The sequence below is a fragment of the Xyrauchen texanus genome, chromosome 8, assembly GCF_025860055.1.
Source record: "Xyrauchen texanus isolate HMW12.3.18 chromosome 8, RBS_HiC_50CHRs, whole genome shotgun sequence".
In the NCBI taxonomy this organism is placed as follows: Eukaryota; Metazoa; Chordata; class Actinopteri; order Cypriniformes; family Catostomidae; genus Xyrauchen; species Xyrauchen texanus.
The window spans coordinates 48,317,611-48,338,091 of NC_068283.1; the positions used below are offsets into that span (position 1 = coordinate 48,317,611).

Here is a 20,481-nt window from a genome sequence, read left to right on the forward strand (position 1 = left end):
CTGCCATGTGGCCTGTGACCTTTATGACAGCCAATTTCGTTGGGAGTTGTGCTGCTCTGAGTAATTCTGCAACTAGGTTTTTTGGTGTGATATGGGTTTTCCTTAAGCTGTCTTGAAATCCCTCTCTGCCCACGTTTTTGCAAAATCGTGCACCACCACATATGCATATTTTGAGTCTGTGTATATGTTAATAGGTTTTACTTTTGCCAATTGGCATGCTCTAATTAATGCAAATAGTTCAGTGGCCTGTGCTGATTTTTATGGGAGGGAGTAGGCCTCAATGATTCGATTAGGAAGTTTAGTTACGTAGCCACACTGGTATACGGAATCATTTGGCTTCAAACAGGACCCATCGACGTACCAATGGTCCCCCTCCTCCAGGGCAGATGATAAAACATCTGGCCTGCAGGAAGTGCATGTGTTTATATGGTCTAGACAGTTATGAGAGTCATTAGATAAAGCACCTTTGGTAAACAATTTGTGTAAGAAGATTGTCGGACCGTGTATCATGGCGGTCGGCTTAATGGTCAGATTAGCAGTTGCCAATAAAATTGCTTCATAGCCTGAGCGACGTTGAGCGGTCATGTGTTGGGTGGTAATGTTATGCATAATGGCACCTACCTGGTGAGATGTGTGCACAATGTGAGAGAACAATACGCTCTACATCTTGCACCATCAATGCTGCAGCAGCCACGTCTCGCAGACACACAGGGAGGCCTTTGGCGACCGAATCAAGGGTCTTTGAGAGGTACGCAACTGGTCTGTAGGTGCCGCCATGGGATTGTGCAAGGATCGCTGCTGCTGTACCTGGAATGTTTCACAATAGTTGGGTAAGCCCAGAGCTGGTGGGGAGCTAATGCTGCTCCGGAGATGCTTAAAAGCCATGTCCATCTCAGCTGTCCACTTAATGGGTTTTTAGGCCCCTGAGAGTGTGGCTTCTCTCAGAATCTTGTCATATAACGAGCAGTTTGTTCGTTATGCTCGACAATAATTCACTAAACCCAAGAAGCTTTGCGTTTGAGTCTTTGTTTTAGGGTGTTGGAAGGTAGTAATCGTCTTCACTCTGTCTGTGGAGAGACGTACTGTTCCTTTCTGTAGTTTATGACCCAGATTGATATTTCAGTTTCACCCATTGCAGATTTCTTTGGATGCTTTGAAGCCAGCCTGTGTGTAACGGTTACCCTGTCTTGTTTCACTGTTACCCTGTCTTGTTTCACTGTTCCCTCTTGTTTGCCATTCTTTGTCATTTGTTGCATTCTTTAGTTTTCACTTTTGTCCCTAATGTAACGCCATAGTCTCTTTCTTAGCGTCCGTGTTTTCCGTCATTGCTTTCACCTGTCCCTCGTTTACTTGCCACTTGCCTCTGTTAATCACCTTGTTACCTTGTTTGAGTTCTGTCTGTTCATTGGTCCCCTGTTCCCGTGTTCATGTATTTATATCCTGGTTTTTGGTTCAGTCCTTGTCTTTCGTTGATTGTATGTGACGTTGTTGTTTTCTGATGTTCGCTCCCATGCCTGTGTTCCCGTGTTTCCAGTTCCCGTGTTTTCATGTTTTGTTTTCATTTTGCCCATCGTGGTAGTTTTGTTTGTTCATACCTGTTCGTTTCCATTCATGTGAATAAACCCCACATTTGGATCCTCAACCCTTGTCTGACTCCGTCCTCATTCGGGACAGAACGAAAAGACCAACAATGGATCCAGCGGTCCAACTGGCCAACTATCGCCTGCTCTGCCTCAAACAAGAGGACCGCCCTCTCGAAGACCACATTGGTGACTTCCTCGAGCTGGTGAATGCCTCTGACTACCCGGACTACATCCTGGTGAGTTTCTTCAGGGGCAACCTGAACGCCTCACTGAGGGAGTGGTTGCCACCGGCAACGCGCGGGTGGAACCTCTGCGAATTTGTGGAGGCAACCTTGCGGATCGGCGGCTCACCGTTAACCGTGGGCGTCGCTGAGGAGAATCCTATCTCGCCTCCCTCGGTGGTGACTCTCCAGTCACCCATGGCGCTTCCTGTCACGCCAGTCCCGCCTGTCTACGAGGTCACCCTCACCCCAGTCGCCTTCCATGAGCCAGCACGGCCCACTTCGTCTGCCCGGAGGAGGGAGAGAAGACGGGCTTCCGCCTCCCGGTCCACGCATGTCACGGTGAGCGAGCCAGAGCCCACACATGCCACGGTGAGCGAACCAGAGCCCACGCACGCCACGGTGAGTGAGCCAGAGCCCACGCACATCACCGTGAGCGAGCCAGAGCCCACGCACATCACCGTGAGCGAGCCAGAGCCCACGCACATCACCGTGAGCGAGCCAGAGCCCACGCACATCACCGTGAGCGAGCCTGAGTCCTTGCACATCACCGTGAGCGAGCCTGAGTCCTCGTCAGCCACGGTCAGCGAACCCAAGCCAGCGCATACCACGGTCACCCAGCCAGTACCTGTCGCCGCGACCGCCCCTGAGCCAGCGCCTGTAGCCTCGACCGCCCCTGAGCCAGCACCTGTAGCCTCGACCGCCCCTGAGCCAGCGCCTGTAGCCTCGACCGCCCCTGAGCCAGCGCCTGTAGCCTTGACCGCCCCTGAGCCAGCGCCTGTAGCCTCGACCGTCCCTGAGCCAGCGCCTGTAGCCTCGACCGTTCCTGAGCCAGCGCCAGTAGCCAGGACCGTCCGGGAGCCAACGCCCCCCGAGCTCTCCAGAGCTCCTCCTCTCGAGCTCCCCAGAGCTCCTCCTCTCGAGCTTTCCAGAGCTCCTCCTCTCAAGCCACACGAGCCTTCCAGGGCTCTGCCTCTCAAGCCACTCGAGCTGTCCAGAGCTCCGCCTCTCGAGCCTCCCAGGGCTCCGCCCCTCAAGTCACTCGAGCCTTCCAGGGCTCCACCTCCCCGAAGTCCTCTCGAGCTTTCCAGAGCTCCGCCTCTCGAGCTTTCCAGAGCTCCGCCTCTCGAGCCTCCCGCGGCTCCTCTCCCAGAGACTCTTGAGCCTCCATCGGCTCTGCCTCGAGAGCCTTCCAGGCCTCCACCTTTAAAGCCTCCTACGGCGCCACCTCCATCGGTCCCGCCTCCAGAGCCTTCCAGGCCTCCGCCTCTAGAGCCTCCTACGGCGCCACCTCCCTCGGCTCCGCCTCCTGAGCCTTCCTCAGCTCCACCTCCTGAGCCTCCCACGGCTCCGCCTCCAGAGCCTTCCAGGCCTCCACCTTCAAAGCCTCCTACGGCGCCACCTCCCTCGGCTCTGCCTCCAGAGCCTTCCAGAGCTTCGCCTTCAAAGCCTCCTACGGTGCCACCTCCCTCGGCTCTGCCTCCTGAGCCTCCCACGGCTCCGCCTCCTGAGGCCCCAGAGCCTCCCTCAGCTCTGCCTCCTGAGCCCCCAGAGCCTCCCTCAGCTCCATCTCAGAAGTCCTCCTTGGCTCCGCCAGCTCCCCTAGTGGCCACTCTTCCTCCCAGGCCTCTTGAGCCAGCCCTAGCCCTATGGCCACCTCCTAGGTCACCTAAACCTGTCCCTGTCCTGGGGCCACACCCCAGGTCCCCTGAACCGGCCCCTGCTCTGCGGCCATCTCCCAGACCTCCTAGACCTGTCCCTGTCCTGAGGCCGCCTCCCAGGTCTCCTGGACCTGTCCCTGTCCGATGGCCACCTCCCAGGCCCCCTAGACCTGTCCCTGTCTTGTGGCCGCATCCCAGGCCTCCTCGAACTGTCCCGGTCCTGTGGCCACCTCCCGGGTCCCCTGAACCGGCCCCTGTTCTGCGGCCATCTCCCAGACCCCCTAGACCTGTCCCTGTCCTGAGGCCGCCTCCCAGGCCTCCTCGAACTGTCCCGGTCCTGTGGCCACCTCCCGGGTCCCCTGAACCGGCCCTTGCCCAGTGGTCAGCTCCCAGGCCCTCTAAACCTGTCCCTACCCGGGGGACGTTCCCCAGGCCACCCGACCTGGTTCCCTACACACACCCCCAGAGAATGCTTACCTGCCCTCTCGGCCTCCCTGGTCTGCCTGTCTGCCCTTTGTGCTCCCATGGACTGTCTCATTGCCCCTTTTGCCTCCTTGGACTGCCTAATTTCCCCTTGTGCCCCCTTTGGTCTGTTTGTTTTCCCGCCCTCCTAGCCCCTCTCGCCCTGTACATCTGTTTATTCCTGTTGTTTTTTCCCTCCTGTCTCTTAGGACCGTCTGGAATCCGGTCCTTTTGAGGGGGGATTATGTAACGGTTACCCTGTCTTGTTTCACTGTTACCCTGTCTTGTTTCACTGTTCCCTCTTGTTTGCCATTCTTTGTCATTTGTTGCATTCTTTAGTTTTCACTTTTGTCCCTAATGTAACGCCATAGTCTCTTTCTTAGCGTCCGTGTTTTCCGTCATTGCTTTCACCTGTCCCTCGTTTACTTGCCACTTGCCTCTGTTAATCACCTTGTTACCTTGTTTGAGTTCTGTCTGTTCATTGGTCCCCTGTTCCCGTGTTCATGTATTTATATCCTGGTTTTTGGTTCAGTCCTTGTCTTTCGTTGATTGTATGTGACGTTGTTGTTTTCTGATGTTCGCTCCCATGCCTGTGTTCCCGTGTTTCCAGTTCCCGTGTTTTCATGTTTTGTTTTCATTTTGCCCATCATGGTAGTTTTGTTTGTTCATACCTGTTCGTTTCCATTCATATGAATAAACCCCGCATTTGGATCCTCAACCCTTGTCTGACTCCGTCCTCATTCGTGACACTGTGCCAGATCGTTGCAGACAATAGTCGCGGCAGCTGTGCAGGATCCAGCGTCATGGCCGGAAACTAGAATGTTGTCTGCATATTGTAGCAAACAAGTCTGTGGTGGAAGCTTTGTGTCTTTCAGCGAGGCGTGCACTACAGCGGAGAATACAGCAGGCGAGTCTCGGAAACCCTGTTGATGGCACCAAGTGTACTATTGGCCCCTGTATGTGAATGCGAACAGAGGCTGTGTGGCATGAGATACTGGTAGACTGAAAAAGGCAGAACACAAGTCGATTACAGTAAAATGAGTGTGATTTGCAGGTATTGAATTTATAGTTGTACACACATCAAGCACCACCGGTGAGAGTGGAATGATTAAATCATTAATCTTTATCAGATCTTAAGTTATACGCCAAATGCCATTGGCCTTCTTTACTGGCTTAATTGGAGTGTTAAATGGAGAGTTTATAATACCTTTACTCAGACATTGTTGTATTATGGGACCTATACCTTCCTCCTTTTCCTTGGATAGTGGGTATTGTTTTCCAGTATACCGACATGTCAGAGCGGAGTTTTGCAACATATGGTCTGATATCAATAAGGCCCGCCTCATCTTTGTGGGCGGCCCATAACGCTAGGTCGACGTTGAGCACTTCCTGTTTCGCAGCAGAAGTGTTGTGAGACGTTGAGCTGCAAACTTCTCCGTAATGTGCTGTATACACAGACTGACAATATACTGAGGGAAACAGCAATTGTAATGAGTAAGAATCAAAAGTTTTTTGTTTTTTGTTTTTTTTTTTGTTTTTTATGCATCGGATCACAGACCAGTAGGTAGAACGGAGAGTCAGGCAAAATCACAAAATCATGCATTTTAAACATGTTTGTGTTATCTGGAGATGTTACGGGTAATTTCGGTGTCATATGACACTTAACAGGAATGCCATTAATTCCCACAGAGTTTAGAGTGCCTCCCGTAATAGAGCCCTCATAGCAATGCGCTGTTAACTTTTAGATGTGCCTGTATCGATGATAAAGGTATGCGGTTTTTATATGGTAATTCTTTGCATATAGCCAGCGTCTCTGACAATGTTATTGAAACTATTTTATATCTGTCTGATCATTTGATACAAGTAAATACAGCTGTTGTATCTTCGCTCGTATCTTTCTTTGAATCTGAATCGAATACGTCCGCGGCTGCAGTGAATAAGTTACCTTTTAAATTGTGTTAAATCGGGATACAACAGTGCGCATGGTGTCTTTGGGGAGCTAGGTTAAAGCTTTGTTCACGACAAGAAGAATCATAAACACGGGACGTGATGGTAAACTGTCCATTGTGCCAATGGATGGTATGCACATGAGGTTTGCCTTGATGTTGAGAGTGGCGTGGGAGCTGTACCTCAGTCATGGGAAAGATGTAAATTTCGGGACACATCATCAGTAATGTACCTTTGAATCAGGGGGAGTTTCGGCCTTTCAACACTAGACACCCTCATCAAAGGTGGCCAGCTACAGGGTGATCAAACCTGAGCTTGTGTCCCATGCCTAATCATGAAAATTAGGACTATGCAAGGCAGGAGGCGTCCTCTTCCCTGAGTCAAGCATAAGGCTGACCGCATACCTTCAGCCTCCTCATGGAGGGTTGTGATCTGGGTTCTCAAGTGGGTTATAGGGTGGGGGGATTAGTGAGTGGGTCATGTTGATGCTCTTTGAGCCCAACAAGGGTCCTTACTTTTAATCCATATCCACTGGCTGCTTCGTTCGGCCGCTTCAGAGACTGATCTAATTGTTTGTCGCAGAGCCTGTCCACGGATGCCAAGGTCTTTCAGCAGTCTGATGGTAGAAAAAGCCACAAAAACTCTGCATCCCACTTCAACCGGATAGACTTTCGCTTTCCATCCTCGTTGTTGAGCATCTGCTGCCAGTTCTATATAGCGCAGTTTCTTGCGTTCATAGGCCTCATCTGTTGAATTCTCCCATGGGACTGTGAGCTCAGTGATGTAAACAGACTTCAGTGAAGGGGACCAGAGAACCAAGTCTGGCCTAAGGGTGGTGACTGCAATTTCAGGTGGAAAGATTAGTTGCTGGCCTATATCGACTAGCATCTTCCAGTCCCGGGCCATGGCTAGCTGTCCAGCCTCTGGTTTGGTAGGGGGATGGTTGGGCTTTTTATGTCCCTCTCGGATGAAGGTTGGGGCCGTGATGGACTTGATTGCTCTCAGGGGCAAGGAGTTGGTGGCATTCCTCTGGCTCTCAAGAGCTGCTGCCAGACTCTTGAGGACCTGGTTGTGTCTCCAGGTGTAACGACCTTGTGTGAGGCTGGTCTTACAACCGACCAAGATGTGCTTAAGAGTCGCTGGAGTTGGGCAGAGGGCACAGGTTGGGTCCTCGCCATGGAGGTTTTTTGGAGATGGGAGCACATCATAGGTGGCTCTGATGATGAAGCTGATGTTGCTTGCCTCTATTTCCCAGAGCTCCCTCCAGCTAAGCTTTCTCCTCTCCAGGCCTTCCCACCTCATCCATTGTCCCTGCTTGGCAAGAGAGACAGCCTTTGCACTTCTTTCCCGCCTCCTCCTGACGGCGCACCTCCTCGACCACCATGTTCCTCCTCTCTGATGTTGAGGCACTACGCCAAGTTGGCTTGCTTGTCGTAAGGCCAAGGCCTCCTCTTCCCAACTGGACGTGCCCTACAATATCGCTGTGCCTCAGGGCTGACGTAGCTTGCTGCACCGCATCGGATGGTGTCCATTTCCGTCCAGTTAACAGAGGTGGAACGGCATTGCTGATGGTCTGGTCTCTGGAGTCCTTCAAAGTCATCTGGAGTCTCACTTTAGAGCACTTGTACTCTTCGGTGAGGCTTGTGATAGGAAGTTCAAGGACCCCTTTGCCGTAGAGGCTGATGTTAGTCAGACAGCGTGGGACGCCGAGCCATTTCTTCACGTATGAAGTCATGGTTCGCTCCATCTTCTCCACAGTTGTTATTGGGAGCTCGTAAATAGTGAGTGGCCACATTACCCGAGGGAGAAGTCCAAATTGCAGACACCAGAGCTTGAGCTTCCCTGGCAGAAGGGTACTATTGATGTTTTTTAGACTGTTGGTAATGTCCTGCCTTACTTGCTGCACTTGGTCTTTGTCCCTGAGACTTGCATTGTACCATCTACCCAAGCTTTTGACAGGTTGCTCAGACACTGTTGGTATTGGGTCATCACCAATGCAGAACTTCACATCTTTAAGCTGTCCCTTAACTATTGAGATGCTTCGTGACTTGTTCGGTTTGATTTTCATCCGGGCCCACTTGATGTTCTCCTGCAGTTTTCCAAGTAGCCGCCTGGCACATGCTGCAGTAGTGGTCAGGGTGGTCATGTCATCCATGTATGCTCGGATAGGTGGAAGGCGAATCCCGTTCTTAGTTCGCTCACCCCCCACCACCCATCTTGAGGCCCTGATGATGACCTCCATGGCCATTGTGAAGGCCAGGGGTGAGATTGTACAGCCTGCCATGATGCCTACTTCTACGCGCTGCCATGATGTTGTAAAGTCAGCTGTTGTAAAGCACAGTTGCAGGTCTTCGAAGTAGGCTTTTACTAGACTAGTGACGGATGATGGAACATGGAAGAACTTGAAGGATTCCCAGAGGAGGTTATGGGGAACTGATCCAAAGGCATTGGCCAGGTCAAGGAAGATGACATGGATGTCTCTCTTGTCTTTCTTCGCCGCTTGGATCTGGTGCCAGATCATGCTGGTATGCTCCAAGCAACCAGAGAACACAGGAATGCCGGCCTTCTGTATGGATGTGTCAATGTACTTGTTCTTCTCCAGGTAGGTGGATAACCTCCGTGCTATCACGCTGAAAAAGGTTTTTCCCTCAACGTTGAGAAGGCAGATTGGCCGGAATTGACTAATGTCTGTTGCATCCTTCTCCTTGGGAATCAGCACCCCTCCAGCCCTTCGCCACACCTTAGGTATTATTCCCTTCTGCCACATTATCCTCATGAGCCTCCAAAGATAGCGTAGAACATCTGGTGCATTCTTGTAGAGCTTATACGGTACTCCATTCGGCCCGGGGGCTGATGCTGATCTTGCGCGCCGTACTGTACTCTCTACTTCCTTCCATTTTGGAGGGCCAGTCTCCAGATTGAATTCAGGAGGTTGAATAGGTGGGATGTCATGTGGGATAACTATTTGTTCATGCCTTTTTGGGTCATGGTTGACCTTTTCCAGATGTTCTTCCAGTTCCTGCTTTGGAATTTTCAGGATTCCGCTTTTTTCCCCAGCGAAGAGATCTTTAACGAACTTGAAGGGGTTTTTGTAGAACCTTGTTCTTGTGTGTTCCTTCTTCTTGCGAAGTTTCCTCAGGTTCTCTGCTCTTCGCAAGGTTGCCAACCGACACTTAATGTCCCCCTGGAGTAGCATGAGACCCTCTCTCTCTGCATCAGAGGCCTTCTTCCACTGCTTTCTCAGGTGCCTTCTCTCTCTGACCAGCATTTCTATCTCCTGCTGCCTCCTGGATTTGACTGGTGCTGGTATTGCTTTGTCACTTCTCCTTGTGTTTACTCCAAAGCGCTCTTCTCCGTAGTGGTAGATGATGTCACCCATCCTTTCCAGCTTTTTCTCTGCTGTGCCCACTTGTTGCTCCAGGATTTTTGTCAGATCGTTGTTGACTATTTCCCACTCTCTCTTTTCAACAGCTTTGGGCCACTTCACACTCGGTCTGTGCCCTTTGATCTTTTCCTCCTTGGGGGGTCTCTGTGGTTGAGTGGGTTCCTCCACCGGCATTTCTGTGCTTGTTTTATCATCCTCAGTGACAATGGTGCTGATGCTCTGTGAACTTTGGTTTTTATCCCGTCGCTGTGCTTCAATCGACTGATTTGACTGGTTGCTTTGTAAGAAGTACTGGTCAATGCGAGGCCATTGTTTCTGCTCTCTCAAGCACCCTCTCTTTCCTTGGTGGGTCCTCAACCCCAATATCATATTTAGGCGGCTTGTTTTGAAACAGAGACCGCTGCGTGCATTTGATTAGTCTCTTTTTGTTCAGGACCTATGTCCCAGAATGGTTTTATTTTCTTCCACACCTCGTATGACTCTTTTGTATTTATAATCACACTGAGGGTCCTTTCACCCTTTCTAACCATAGATTTGGATTTACTCATGAATTGATCTAATTATGTTTTTTCCTTTTTCTTCATTTTTCCTTTCTCCTTTCTATGGCTGATCAAATTTTTTTTATCCAACAAAGGCACTTTATCAATTAATATCAGTTCAGTTATTTCTGGAGAAGGTTTCGGACAGTATGAATCTATAATCACGTCCTGTCAATTGACTGTAAGTCGTAAATTTCTTTAAAACATTCACGTGCTGTAGAAGATATTTAACTGGGTCGGGTAATGTTTCCACATATTGCTAGTGCCTCTGTCATAGTTAGTGGAACAATTATTACAGTTAACATTTTCATCAGTGGTATGCAGTATTAAACATAATTACAATAGGAGTTTCATGATCGATACAATTAATATTCCTCACAGGCATCCGCATACTCTATTACCTTGACGACTGGCTCATCCTAGCACACTCTCGAGAGTTACTATGCGCCCACAGGTTGCTAGCACACCTCAGCCGTTCAGGGCTTCGGGTCAACTGGGGAAAAGCAAGCCCTCTCCGGTTCAGTGCATCTCTTTAGTCGCAATGTCAGCGCGCCTCACAACCGAGCGTTAACCGTTATATATTGTATAACTTCCTGTTAAAGTATATGTTATAACTGTGTTTCCCAACCTTTTATTCAGCCACGGCACACCTCTATCCCACTGTCCCACATAACCATCGTTGATAGTTTTCTGTCCATTTTAGTTGCGTGTTTACTCGTAATGTTTGATGATACAGTTTATAATGAGATCACAGGTGGCAAGAGTGCTAATTACAATTCTTGTAATGCCACAGCAAATACTTTTTTATTTATCTAATTATTTAAATGGCTCCAGACTAACATTTAAGAGCCCCAGAGTTAAAATCTACAAACGGTCGCACCAGCACTCTTTCACGGTTTCTTTTTATCAGGATCTTAAAATACAGTCCTCTGAAGACAAACACATCCTATTTCTACAGTTAGAGGGCATTAAAAAAGATTTTACACAGAAGGAAATTTCCATTGTAGTTTAAACTGGGGCATTTGCAGTAAGATCATAACCAAAAGTAAAACCATGATTAGCAGTAGGCTAATCATAAAACAAATTATGGCATTTTTCACAAGAAAAAACATCCAGAAATTAACTTTTATTCTCTCACCGCTATACTGATATAAATTCACTGTTTATATCTTTTTTTAATATCCGTGATGTGGATTGAAACCTTCTGTTTATTATTATTTTTTCTCAGTGTTGTTTAAAATGTTGGGACCGTTTAATTCTATATTAAACTAGTTTGATACACATTACGGGCTTTCATAGAGGTTTTAAACAAATAATCAATGTCGAATTCGTGACCCAGCCCGCGCCTCTCTCAGCTCTGTTTATGATGATCTGTGCAGCTGAGCGCTCGAGACCCGTCCATGTGTAAATGCACATCTGCACTGATCTGTCCATAGAGCAGCGCTGACTGATCCGGGTAAAGCTGTTCCCTTTCACGTTTGGGACATTTGATATTTCTCATACGGAACAAAACAATGACAAAGCACAATCAGAGAGTCGACCAGTGCGACCTCTTGCAATATTTAATCGCACTGTTAGGAAACATTGAACAATGAGTCTTAGAGCCCTGATTTATTTCGTGGAATCTGACAATCTTTCACGGCACACTCGTGTACTGCGGCACAGCGCTTAAGAAACACTGTGTTAAGAACACGACTCCTTTTCAGAAATGCATTTTAGCTCCTGATTGTTATTCAGTATTATATTACAGTGATATAATGTTCTAGTTGAGGTAAAAGTGGACCACATCATAAAGTGCACAGTCTGAATACTTCACTGAATCAGTGTTCACATCACAATGTGTCGCTTTACAGATGTACTTTTGCAATATTATTTGATTATATTAAATTCATTTAAATTAAATATTATTTCTAATATATATATATATATATATATATATATATATATATATATATATATATATATATATATATATATATATTATAATGAATAAAATATGTAAATTAATACAATATATACATATTATTAATATAATACAATGACAAATTTTTGATAGAAATAATATTTAATTATCCAAGCATCTGAGCACCCCCCTCCCACAGTACCACAGTACGTCCATTATTTCATATTGTTTAGCAAAACTTATGTAGACATGAAATGTAAAGCACAAATTCTCCAGTTGATCTTCTGCTATAATTCACTATAACGCTATAAAATCACCACAAACAGATTTAGATTTATGATTTTAAAATATTATGAAAGGTGTCTTTGTAAAAAAAAAACTCTTGCACTCTTGAAATAATGTCATACAGCTAGTGTAAATTACGTATTATTGTTATGTTTAGTTCTGCTGTCGTGATCAGTGATCCGCGCAGTTCAAGCGGGAAAAACACTATGACCGAATTATTTTAACATTCTTTCTTGATTATTCTTTTTGAAAAAACTGTTTGTTAATTTCTTACAGTATTATATTTTTCTCCTCACATTTCCATATAAAGTTCCAATTAAAATAATTAATTTCTCGTCATAATCTTTTTCTTGTCATTTTTATTATCTTTGATTAAATAAATAAATAAAAAAACGTTTGCGTTAGTGAGAATAACACGATAGTTTTCAAATAATTTTAATGAAATGTGAACATAAATTTTTCATGCATAAATTATTTTGACAGCACTTAACAGGGCGGGCTGGAATGCTGACAGGATTAGGAATCCCTAATTCCCTGGTTATGAATGTCATTAATGCAGAACTCATGGATTAATACTGTAAGAAATATCAAAAACATCAATCAAACATTGTATGATTATCTTTATAAAACACTGATTCATTCAGTTGAAATTTTCATAAGGGCAAGAACATTTTAGATTGAAGATTTAAGATTAGATTTAAATCCAGCATAAAATATGTACAGTTTTTCCCTTAAGCATGACACTTAAAGCGTGATTCACACTTGAGGGATTGACTTGAGTGTGTTGAATATAATCCCTTTGACATTTCTCTTAGGTGAGGGAAACAGTGATTTACTACAGTGAGTCAGATTTTACTGTAACATGTCCCTACCAACTTTCAGAAGAACAGAAATGTTTTTTATAATGATTTGAATGACTATTAAAGTTTCTCTTTATCAATATTCATGTGTAAATTATTGTCCAAACTCTCCTGAAGCTGCGCATTAACGCTGTTGTCACGTGGCACCAATCGCATAATTATAGAATCTTTTCAAGCCATTTTTTTTTTTTTTTGAGGATTCACGAGACTGTCCTCGCTGCGGACTGTAGCGCAATGACGTTTTGGATTTAATCCATGACGTAGTCGATTTCCGTGACGTACTGGATGTTTTTAAAATGCACGCCCACAGCTGCATATTAGATTAGATTATCTTTATAATATTATGTTATTTACTGTGGTCAGTACATGTAGTCTATCCGCAATTTAGTTTGACAGCTTATATTATCCCAGTGACTAAATAAAAGTTACTAGTTTAATTATTGCCGGTTGATCTGTGTCAGGAGTGGTGGTGGCGTAGTGGGCTAAAGCACATAACTGGTAATCAGAAGGTCGCTGGTTCGATCCCCACAGCCACCATTGTGTCCTTGAGTAAGACACTTAACTCCAGGTTGCTCCGGGGGGGATTGTCCCTGTAATAAGTGCTCTCTATAATACATTGGTACTCAGAAGGTTGCTGGTTTGATCCCCACAGTCACCACCATTGGGCCCTTGAGCAAGACACTTAACTCCAGGTTGCTCCGGGGGGGATTGTCCCTGTAATAAGTGACCTGTATAATACATTGGTACTCAGAAGGTTGTTGGTTTGATCCCCACAGTCACCACCATTGTGTCCTTGAGTAAGACACTTAACTCCAGGTTGCTCCGGGGGGATTGTCCCTGTAATAAGGGCTTTGTAAGTCGCTTTGGATAAAAGCATCTGCCAAATGCATAAATGTAAATGTAAATATATAATAAATGTTTGTTTCTCTCTGGCAGCTTGGTGTTTATTTGAAATACTGGAAATATGCATTGTTTTATAACTGTTCTACTAGGACACATAAAGATAAAATTGTTCTTCATTTCAAGTCATTTCACTTGTAACACACTTTTACTTTCGATAGAAACCTGATGAGGAGATGCAGCGTCTGGGTAAGAACCAAATTCGGTTTAAAAGTGTGTTTATTTAAGTTAAAAGTGTCTTCAGATAATCATTTTCATCAAAGCAGACGACAAAGACTGATTCTGTCTAGTTCTCTTACTTTATTACAATGTTTCATTTGTAGATCCGCACTTTTCTTTTTAATCAGGAATAAACACTCGAACACAAACAGATCAATGCCGTAACAAACAGCAAACATGTTGAATAATGATCTTTACATGATCACAGATGATCTGTTTCTGTTCATTTCTGTTGTGTTTGTTGTGGAATAAGAGATGTTTTACACGCGTGTGATCCGGATAGAGGAGAAGAAACACGAGACATGTTCATTTTTACTCGGTACAAAACGATCGTCATTATTATTATTATTATTATTATTATTATTATTATTATTATTATTATATAAACGTTCATTATGATTTTGGAAAATGTCTTTTGTTTTCCCCCCTCACAGCTGTCTATATATTTTAGGAAGGGGATCATCCATATATGGGGGCTTCAAAAAAATCTCCTGTTCTGTCGGGATTTGATTGACAGGGATTTGATTGACAGGGATTTGATTGACAGGGATTTGATTGTATCTTTAGATGTGTTCTGCAATGTCACTGTTCAATTATCCACTGGTTATTTAATCTTCTTGGATATTCAAACTTGAATTTCACTGAAAATACATGATGTCCTGGATAATACAAGACACTTGTCAACCCTGTTTTACCTGTGCAAAGAATAAGACAATTAAATGGCTTGTATAACATGAATGACTCACACAGACAAGTTTCTTCTTGTAATCATGAAGAGAAACACACACTACATACAGGCATCTCATTCCTTATTAAAACCCTCTATATCGATCTTAAGAAACAACACAAAAAGAGTTTAATAATGCTGAAAACCATCAGTTAGTTTCACATTCAACTTCTTAAAAACAAATCTGTCTGCATAAGATTGTGATGAGAAGCATGAATATTTGCAACACATTTTTCTTTTTGTATATTTTTATGCGTTTAATTTATACATATAATAATAATAATAATAATAATAATAATAATAATAAAAGGCATTTTGAATTGCAAGATGTCACAGTGTCTATATCTCAGGAACAATATATCCAAAAAGCGTTTATTAATGCATATGGGGAGTGCCTTCTTACACAACCTAGTTGAAACCTCTCTACAATATTCTAATATTGATTATTTAAGCCCCGCCTGTTTTGGCACGAAGCTGTCTGCTATAAAAACAGGTGCACAAACACCATTTCTTCAGAATTCAGAAGAAAAAATAATTAATCATATAAATCACGCACTCACAAAGCACAAATTCAAAATTAAACTCAGAAACGGATCTTATCGCATGTACACCCACACGATTGGTTTCCATCAATACATCCGAAGGATGCGTTCTTTCATATCCAAATTTTACGACATCACAGGATGTTTTTGAGATTCGCGTTTGAAGGAACAGCGTATCAATTCAAAGTCCTGCCCTTCGGACTGTCTCTGGATGCTTGCATGTTCACAAAGTGCATTAAACTGAGCGGCGTGCACAGCTTGAACTACCTCGACAATTGGCTGTTACTGGCACAATCAGAGGCTATGTTATACCAGCACAGAGACTTACTGCTTCAACATCTAAACAGCTTGAGCCTCAATGTGAACTAGTTGAAGAGCACGCTCTCCCCCAGCCAACAAATCTCACGAGTGAGTGCGTTCAGGCCATTGTACAGTGTCTGTCTCAGTTCAAACTGAGGAGAACACTTCCACTGAAGCTGTTTCAGAAAGCATTGGGGTTCTGCCATCATTCCATTAGACCTCTTCAGTGCTGGCTGAAGTGCTGTGTGCCACGACATTCTTCCAAGTGCGCACGTGCATCACTATATCATGCCGCTGTATAACTGCTTTAGCACCATGGACAGTTCCTGCATTTTACCAGCGAGGTTTCGCGCTAGAGCAGCCTGTCAGGTGGAAAGTGATGACTACGGATGCTTTCAACACAGGTTGGGGGGTGGTGTGCGATGGACACCCTACTTTCAGCACCTGGACGGGGCGAAAAAAACATGCACATGAACTGCCTAGAGCTTTCGGCTGTATTCCCTTAAAGGCTTTTCAGTCAGAAATAGCGATCTGGCAGATTTCATTCACTGTTGACACTGACGTGTCACCTCTTTCTAGGGGTGTCGCACCCGTGGGGGATGTGGGTGTTTTAACACCCACACTTTTCCCGATGAGAGGGTTCAACACCCACACTTTTTCTGCAGTTTCGCCGCAGTTTTGCACAAACGCCTTACTACAGCCGCTCCTCCGTGTCTCTGGCCGCTCTGTGTCTGCACTCGCTGTGGCTGCCTCCTCTCCCCCTCCCTCTAAAACATGACACCGGCTTTGAGTGTGACCGGCTGATGATTGGCTGTTCTACCTTAAGTCCCGCCTCTCTTGGTGTGTTTGATTTATCGGTTAGCTCGTGCTGAGGAGGCGGGAACTTATGGTTATGGTTATTTGCATCTCCCTTTTCCAGGTACTTTGAATGAGTGTTTATGCTTTCGAGGTTTTTAAATAAGCTTGATATGTGTTTGGGAAGATGTTCTGTTTATGTTTTGTTGACATGTCGAGTGTTTTCAGTATTATATTTAGTTTTTTAGACTAATGCTAATTGGGATATTGTTCAGCAGCTAGCTAAATTCGGTTATGTATGTGGCATGCAATGTATAAAGTAACTGTGATGAAGGCAGGGAATTGACGAGGAGGAGGGACAAATTGCCATTGTTAAGCAGTGTATAAGCAGTGTATAAGCAGTGTATAAGCAGTGTATAAGCAGTGTATAAGCAGTGGGTTTATTGCCAGTGTTATTGATTTTGAAATTTTGAGCATTGTTTGTTGATTAGCTGAATACTTTTGTGGATACTTACCTGTTGTGTTTGATTGTACCTGTTGAGGAGAAAAAAAGTGAGAAATGATGACATTGTTTGCATACCTTTTGAAGAACTATGAAAGAAAAGTGTATATTATTTTATGTTTAAAAACAGTAAATTGTTACATTATTTATACCACCAGAGAAAAAGCTTTGTGTGGGCGTTTTTTTTATATCTCCCCTTTTCAGGGCGCAAGTAAGCAAAATTTAGCAGTCTCAGTCACAGTCCTGTCAGACCCATGTCACTATCAAGCTTACCAGTCTTTTTGTCACGCAGAATCATTAAGATGCAGAAAAGAAAGAGGCAGGAGAAGATTGACACCTTTTTCAAGAGAAATCTTGTAAGTGAAAGTTAAAAAATGTTGACATTAAACAACAGTAGCCTATTACCATTAGATATTGTTTGCATTTATTTCATGATATTACTTTTCAATATTCACTGAGGTTTGCTAGTGCCACAGCTGTAACTGTTTGACCCTATTCCTTTACCACTGCACCCTTGTTTAGGAGAGGAAGTTGCTGGAGACATCAGTTTCAGAGAGAGCTCAGGAAAATTCACAGGTGAAATGAATGTTACCGTTTGTGAAAGAGGTCTATGAAGGAAGAGAGGCCATGTGTGTGTGTTTTAGGCATGTGCCGGTATCACATTTTCATGCTGCGGTTAATTGATTGAGCTTTTATCACGGTATACGGTATTATCACAATATTTTAATTCCACAAGAGAAACGGATGGATTGGGGGGGATGTAAAAAACAACAACTTGCATCACAATAGGTGTAATTGTGATTGTCAAAACATTTGGTAACTAAACAGAATTGTATTAAGTTTAGTGACAAAATGTTACAATGTTTACATGGTACAATGACTGGTAGGCTACTGTTTGTATTATTGCTTAGCACAATTTTCATGATTTCAGTTCAATTCTTTATTTGATTTCAATCTTGATTCAATATTGACTTATTTGGATAAATATTAGGTAGGCTACAGTAGATAGCCTACATGTTAATTTTTCTCAAGAAAAAATATATCTCACATAATGCTGTAATCATTTTCTGAGTGTGTTTTTATACTTTTATAGTATCACTCATTTAAATGGGAAGCTTTTTATATCTTGTATGTTATACCTTTTGTACCCTTCTGTCATTGTATTCATCATTTTTATTGTTAATAAAAAAACCACATCCATCCCCCGCACTTTTGAAAAGCTTGCTACGCCCCTTCCTCTCCCTGAGAGCAACATATATCCCAGGCTGCCTGAATTAAAGTGCCCCACTGACCCACTTGCGGACGACAGCCGCTTCTCCTCGGGCAGACCGGACCGGGTCCTCTGATCCCTGGTGGATGGAATGCCCGTCCGCGTTTAGGCACCCGGTAGGGAACACCCCCGCCCCTGACAGCGGCTCCACTGCTCCAGGTGGCCGGCAGAGAAACCCTCCTCCACTCGTGGATGGCAGTGGCGAGGACTCCACAACAGCGCATCCCTCCTCCCTCCCGGGCTTTGGCACTAATGTAACAAGGTTAAGGATGCGGAAAAAAGGAGGCGGGAACTATAATATTATAGTTATATAATATTTAATTTAAACAAAAAGACATACAACACAAACACACACATGGAAGCTGCATGTGGCTCTCTCTCGCACTGCCACATCTTGTTGCACTTATCCCTCTCTTCGGCTGATTAGCCCGATTGGAGGCTGGGCGTGCATAGTCATGTCCGGCCCCACCTCGCCCGGCTACAGTCCCGACATGGGACTTAACTTTAGTCCTAAAAGCTCACGTAGGGCCCCCCTTTGAGCCTTTGGAGTCATTAAGACCGCACTACTGCTGACTCTGGCCTCATTAAAATGGGTCGGTGACCTGCATGCAGTATCAATTGACAATTCATGTCTGGAGTTTGGCCCCGGTCTTTCAAAAGCCACTGTCAAACCCAGAAAAGGCTAATGGCCTAAGGGCCTAACCACACACTTCAGAGCACAGGTGATTCACCTTCAGGCATTCTTCCCTCCTCAATTTTATTTGGATGAGGTACAATCATGGCATTTGTTATGCCCTGTGCAGGCACTACACACATAGGTTGAGCATACACACCAGTTCAAACTGTCTGGTTAGCATTTTGTATGCTATGGAGGACGCACAAAAGGAATGTCCATCTCCAAGCAAAGACTTTCTCAATGCACTGTCAATGCAATTGCCCTGGATTATGAGTCGCAGGGTAAGACTTGCCCAATTGGTGTTAAAACACACTCAACTAGAGGCATGACCTCCTCACGGGCATGGATGAATGGTGTGTCCTTACAAGAGATACAATATGTTTTGCAACAGGATGGTCTTCTTAAATCACATTTGCAAGGTTTTACAGCCTAGACGTAATGTCTCTCTCTTCACAAGTCCTCTCTGTTTAGAGCGCTTGCTTCATTGGCCAAATATATACTGTATACTCATGCTCCTCCCTTTAAGGACAAGCTCCCCATCTTTTTACACAACCGCCTGCATTCAGGCCATTGTAATTTACCTTAAGTTACAAGCACTTACATTATAAATAAACTCCCTTCCCAACTGGGCTCGTGAAGGAGTTAATTCAAATTATATGATTATTAGGGCTGCCCCCTGATTGTCGACCAAACTTTAGTCGATGAGAAGAGTCTTGGTCGACCAAGTTTTGATTGGTCGGTTGGTCGCAAAAAATACAAAAAATAAAAACCTCCACAGGAAACCGACGAACGCTGGTTGGATGCAAAGTGGTACTATGTGGTAATTTTCGTTAAGCAGGGTTAGGGTTACACCTACACGCAATAAAGCAAGACACCTTGATTTCAAACTTTCAACTTATTTTAACACTAGGACTCTGATCTTTGAGAAAAGGTCAAAAACATTGGCAAGTGGAATTTGCATGCCACTCCCCTGGACATACGGGTATATAAGGAGCTGACAATGCAAGCCACATTCAGATTTCTTCTTCGGAGTCAAGCGGTTGTATTTCATGGAGCTGAACTACTCTGCCGATTCATTCATCTCTCGCTCTCACGAGCTGTTGGTATCTATGGCGCATTGCAGCGGTTCTCCTCCTCTCGTACTGGTGTTTGCGCTTCAGCAGCAAAAAAAGAGCATATTTTCCCTAAAGAGTATATTTTTTTTTAAAAGAGAAAATGATGCCTTTTCATTTGTGTATTATTCCTGGCTGCGGTCGCTATCTTTCTGCTTCTGAGGGCCACGATCACTGTCTCACGTGCTTGGGTGCTACCCACGTGGAGACGGCATTCGTGGATGGTTCATGCCCTCATTGCGAGGGTATGACCATGACTACGTTGTACGTCCTTCGTCAGAGGGAAAGCCACCCCAGCGGCCCCCCGGCTCGGTCCTTCTACCTATGGGTTTGTGGCAGAGTCGGTTAGCACCAGAGGTTAAAGTTAACCAAATATTTTCCATCATTAACCGATTTGTTTTAGCAGTGACGTAAAAATCTGAAGGCCGTCCGTCATTTTGACGGATTACACGGAGGGTGATCTATTGTAACTTGTAACTGTAATTCCCGCCCCTGTCCAGTTGGTGGTGAGTGCACATATTAATTAGCTATCTATCTAGTATTGTCTCGTCTTTGATCTCAGTGCATGACGTATTTCTCCCGTATACAGTAT

At 44.8% G+C, this 20,481-nt stretch overlaps 1 protein-coding gene across 1 annotated transcript in view; it reads left to right on the top strand.

Moving 5' to 3' along the window:
* The first annotated feature begins 13,921 nt into the window (after window positions 1-13,921).
* The window catches only part of LOC127648208 (E3 ubiquitin-protein ligase BRE1A-like), a 58,523-nt gene continuing 51,963 nt past the window's right edge, over window positions 13,922-20,481 (top strand). Inside the window, exon 1 of the mRNA XM_052132789.1 lies at window positions 13,922-13,935. Coding sequence (XP_051988749.1) covers window positions 13,923-13,935 — 13 coding nt within the window. The 5' untranslated portion in view covers window position 13,922. The remainder of the gene's footprint in view (window positions 13,936-20,481) is intronic.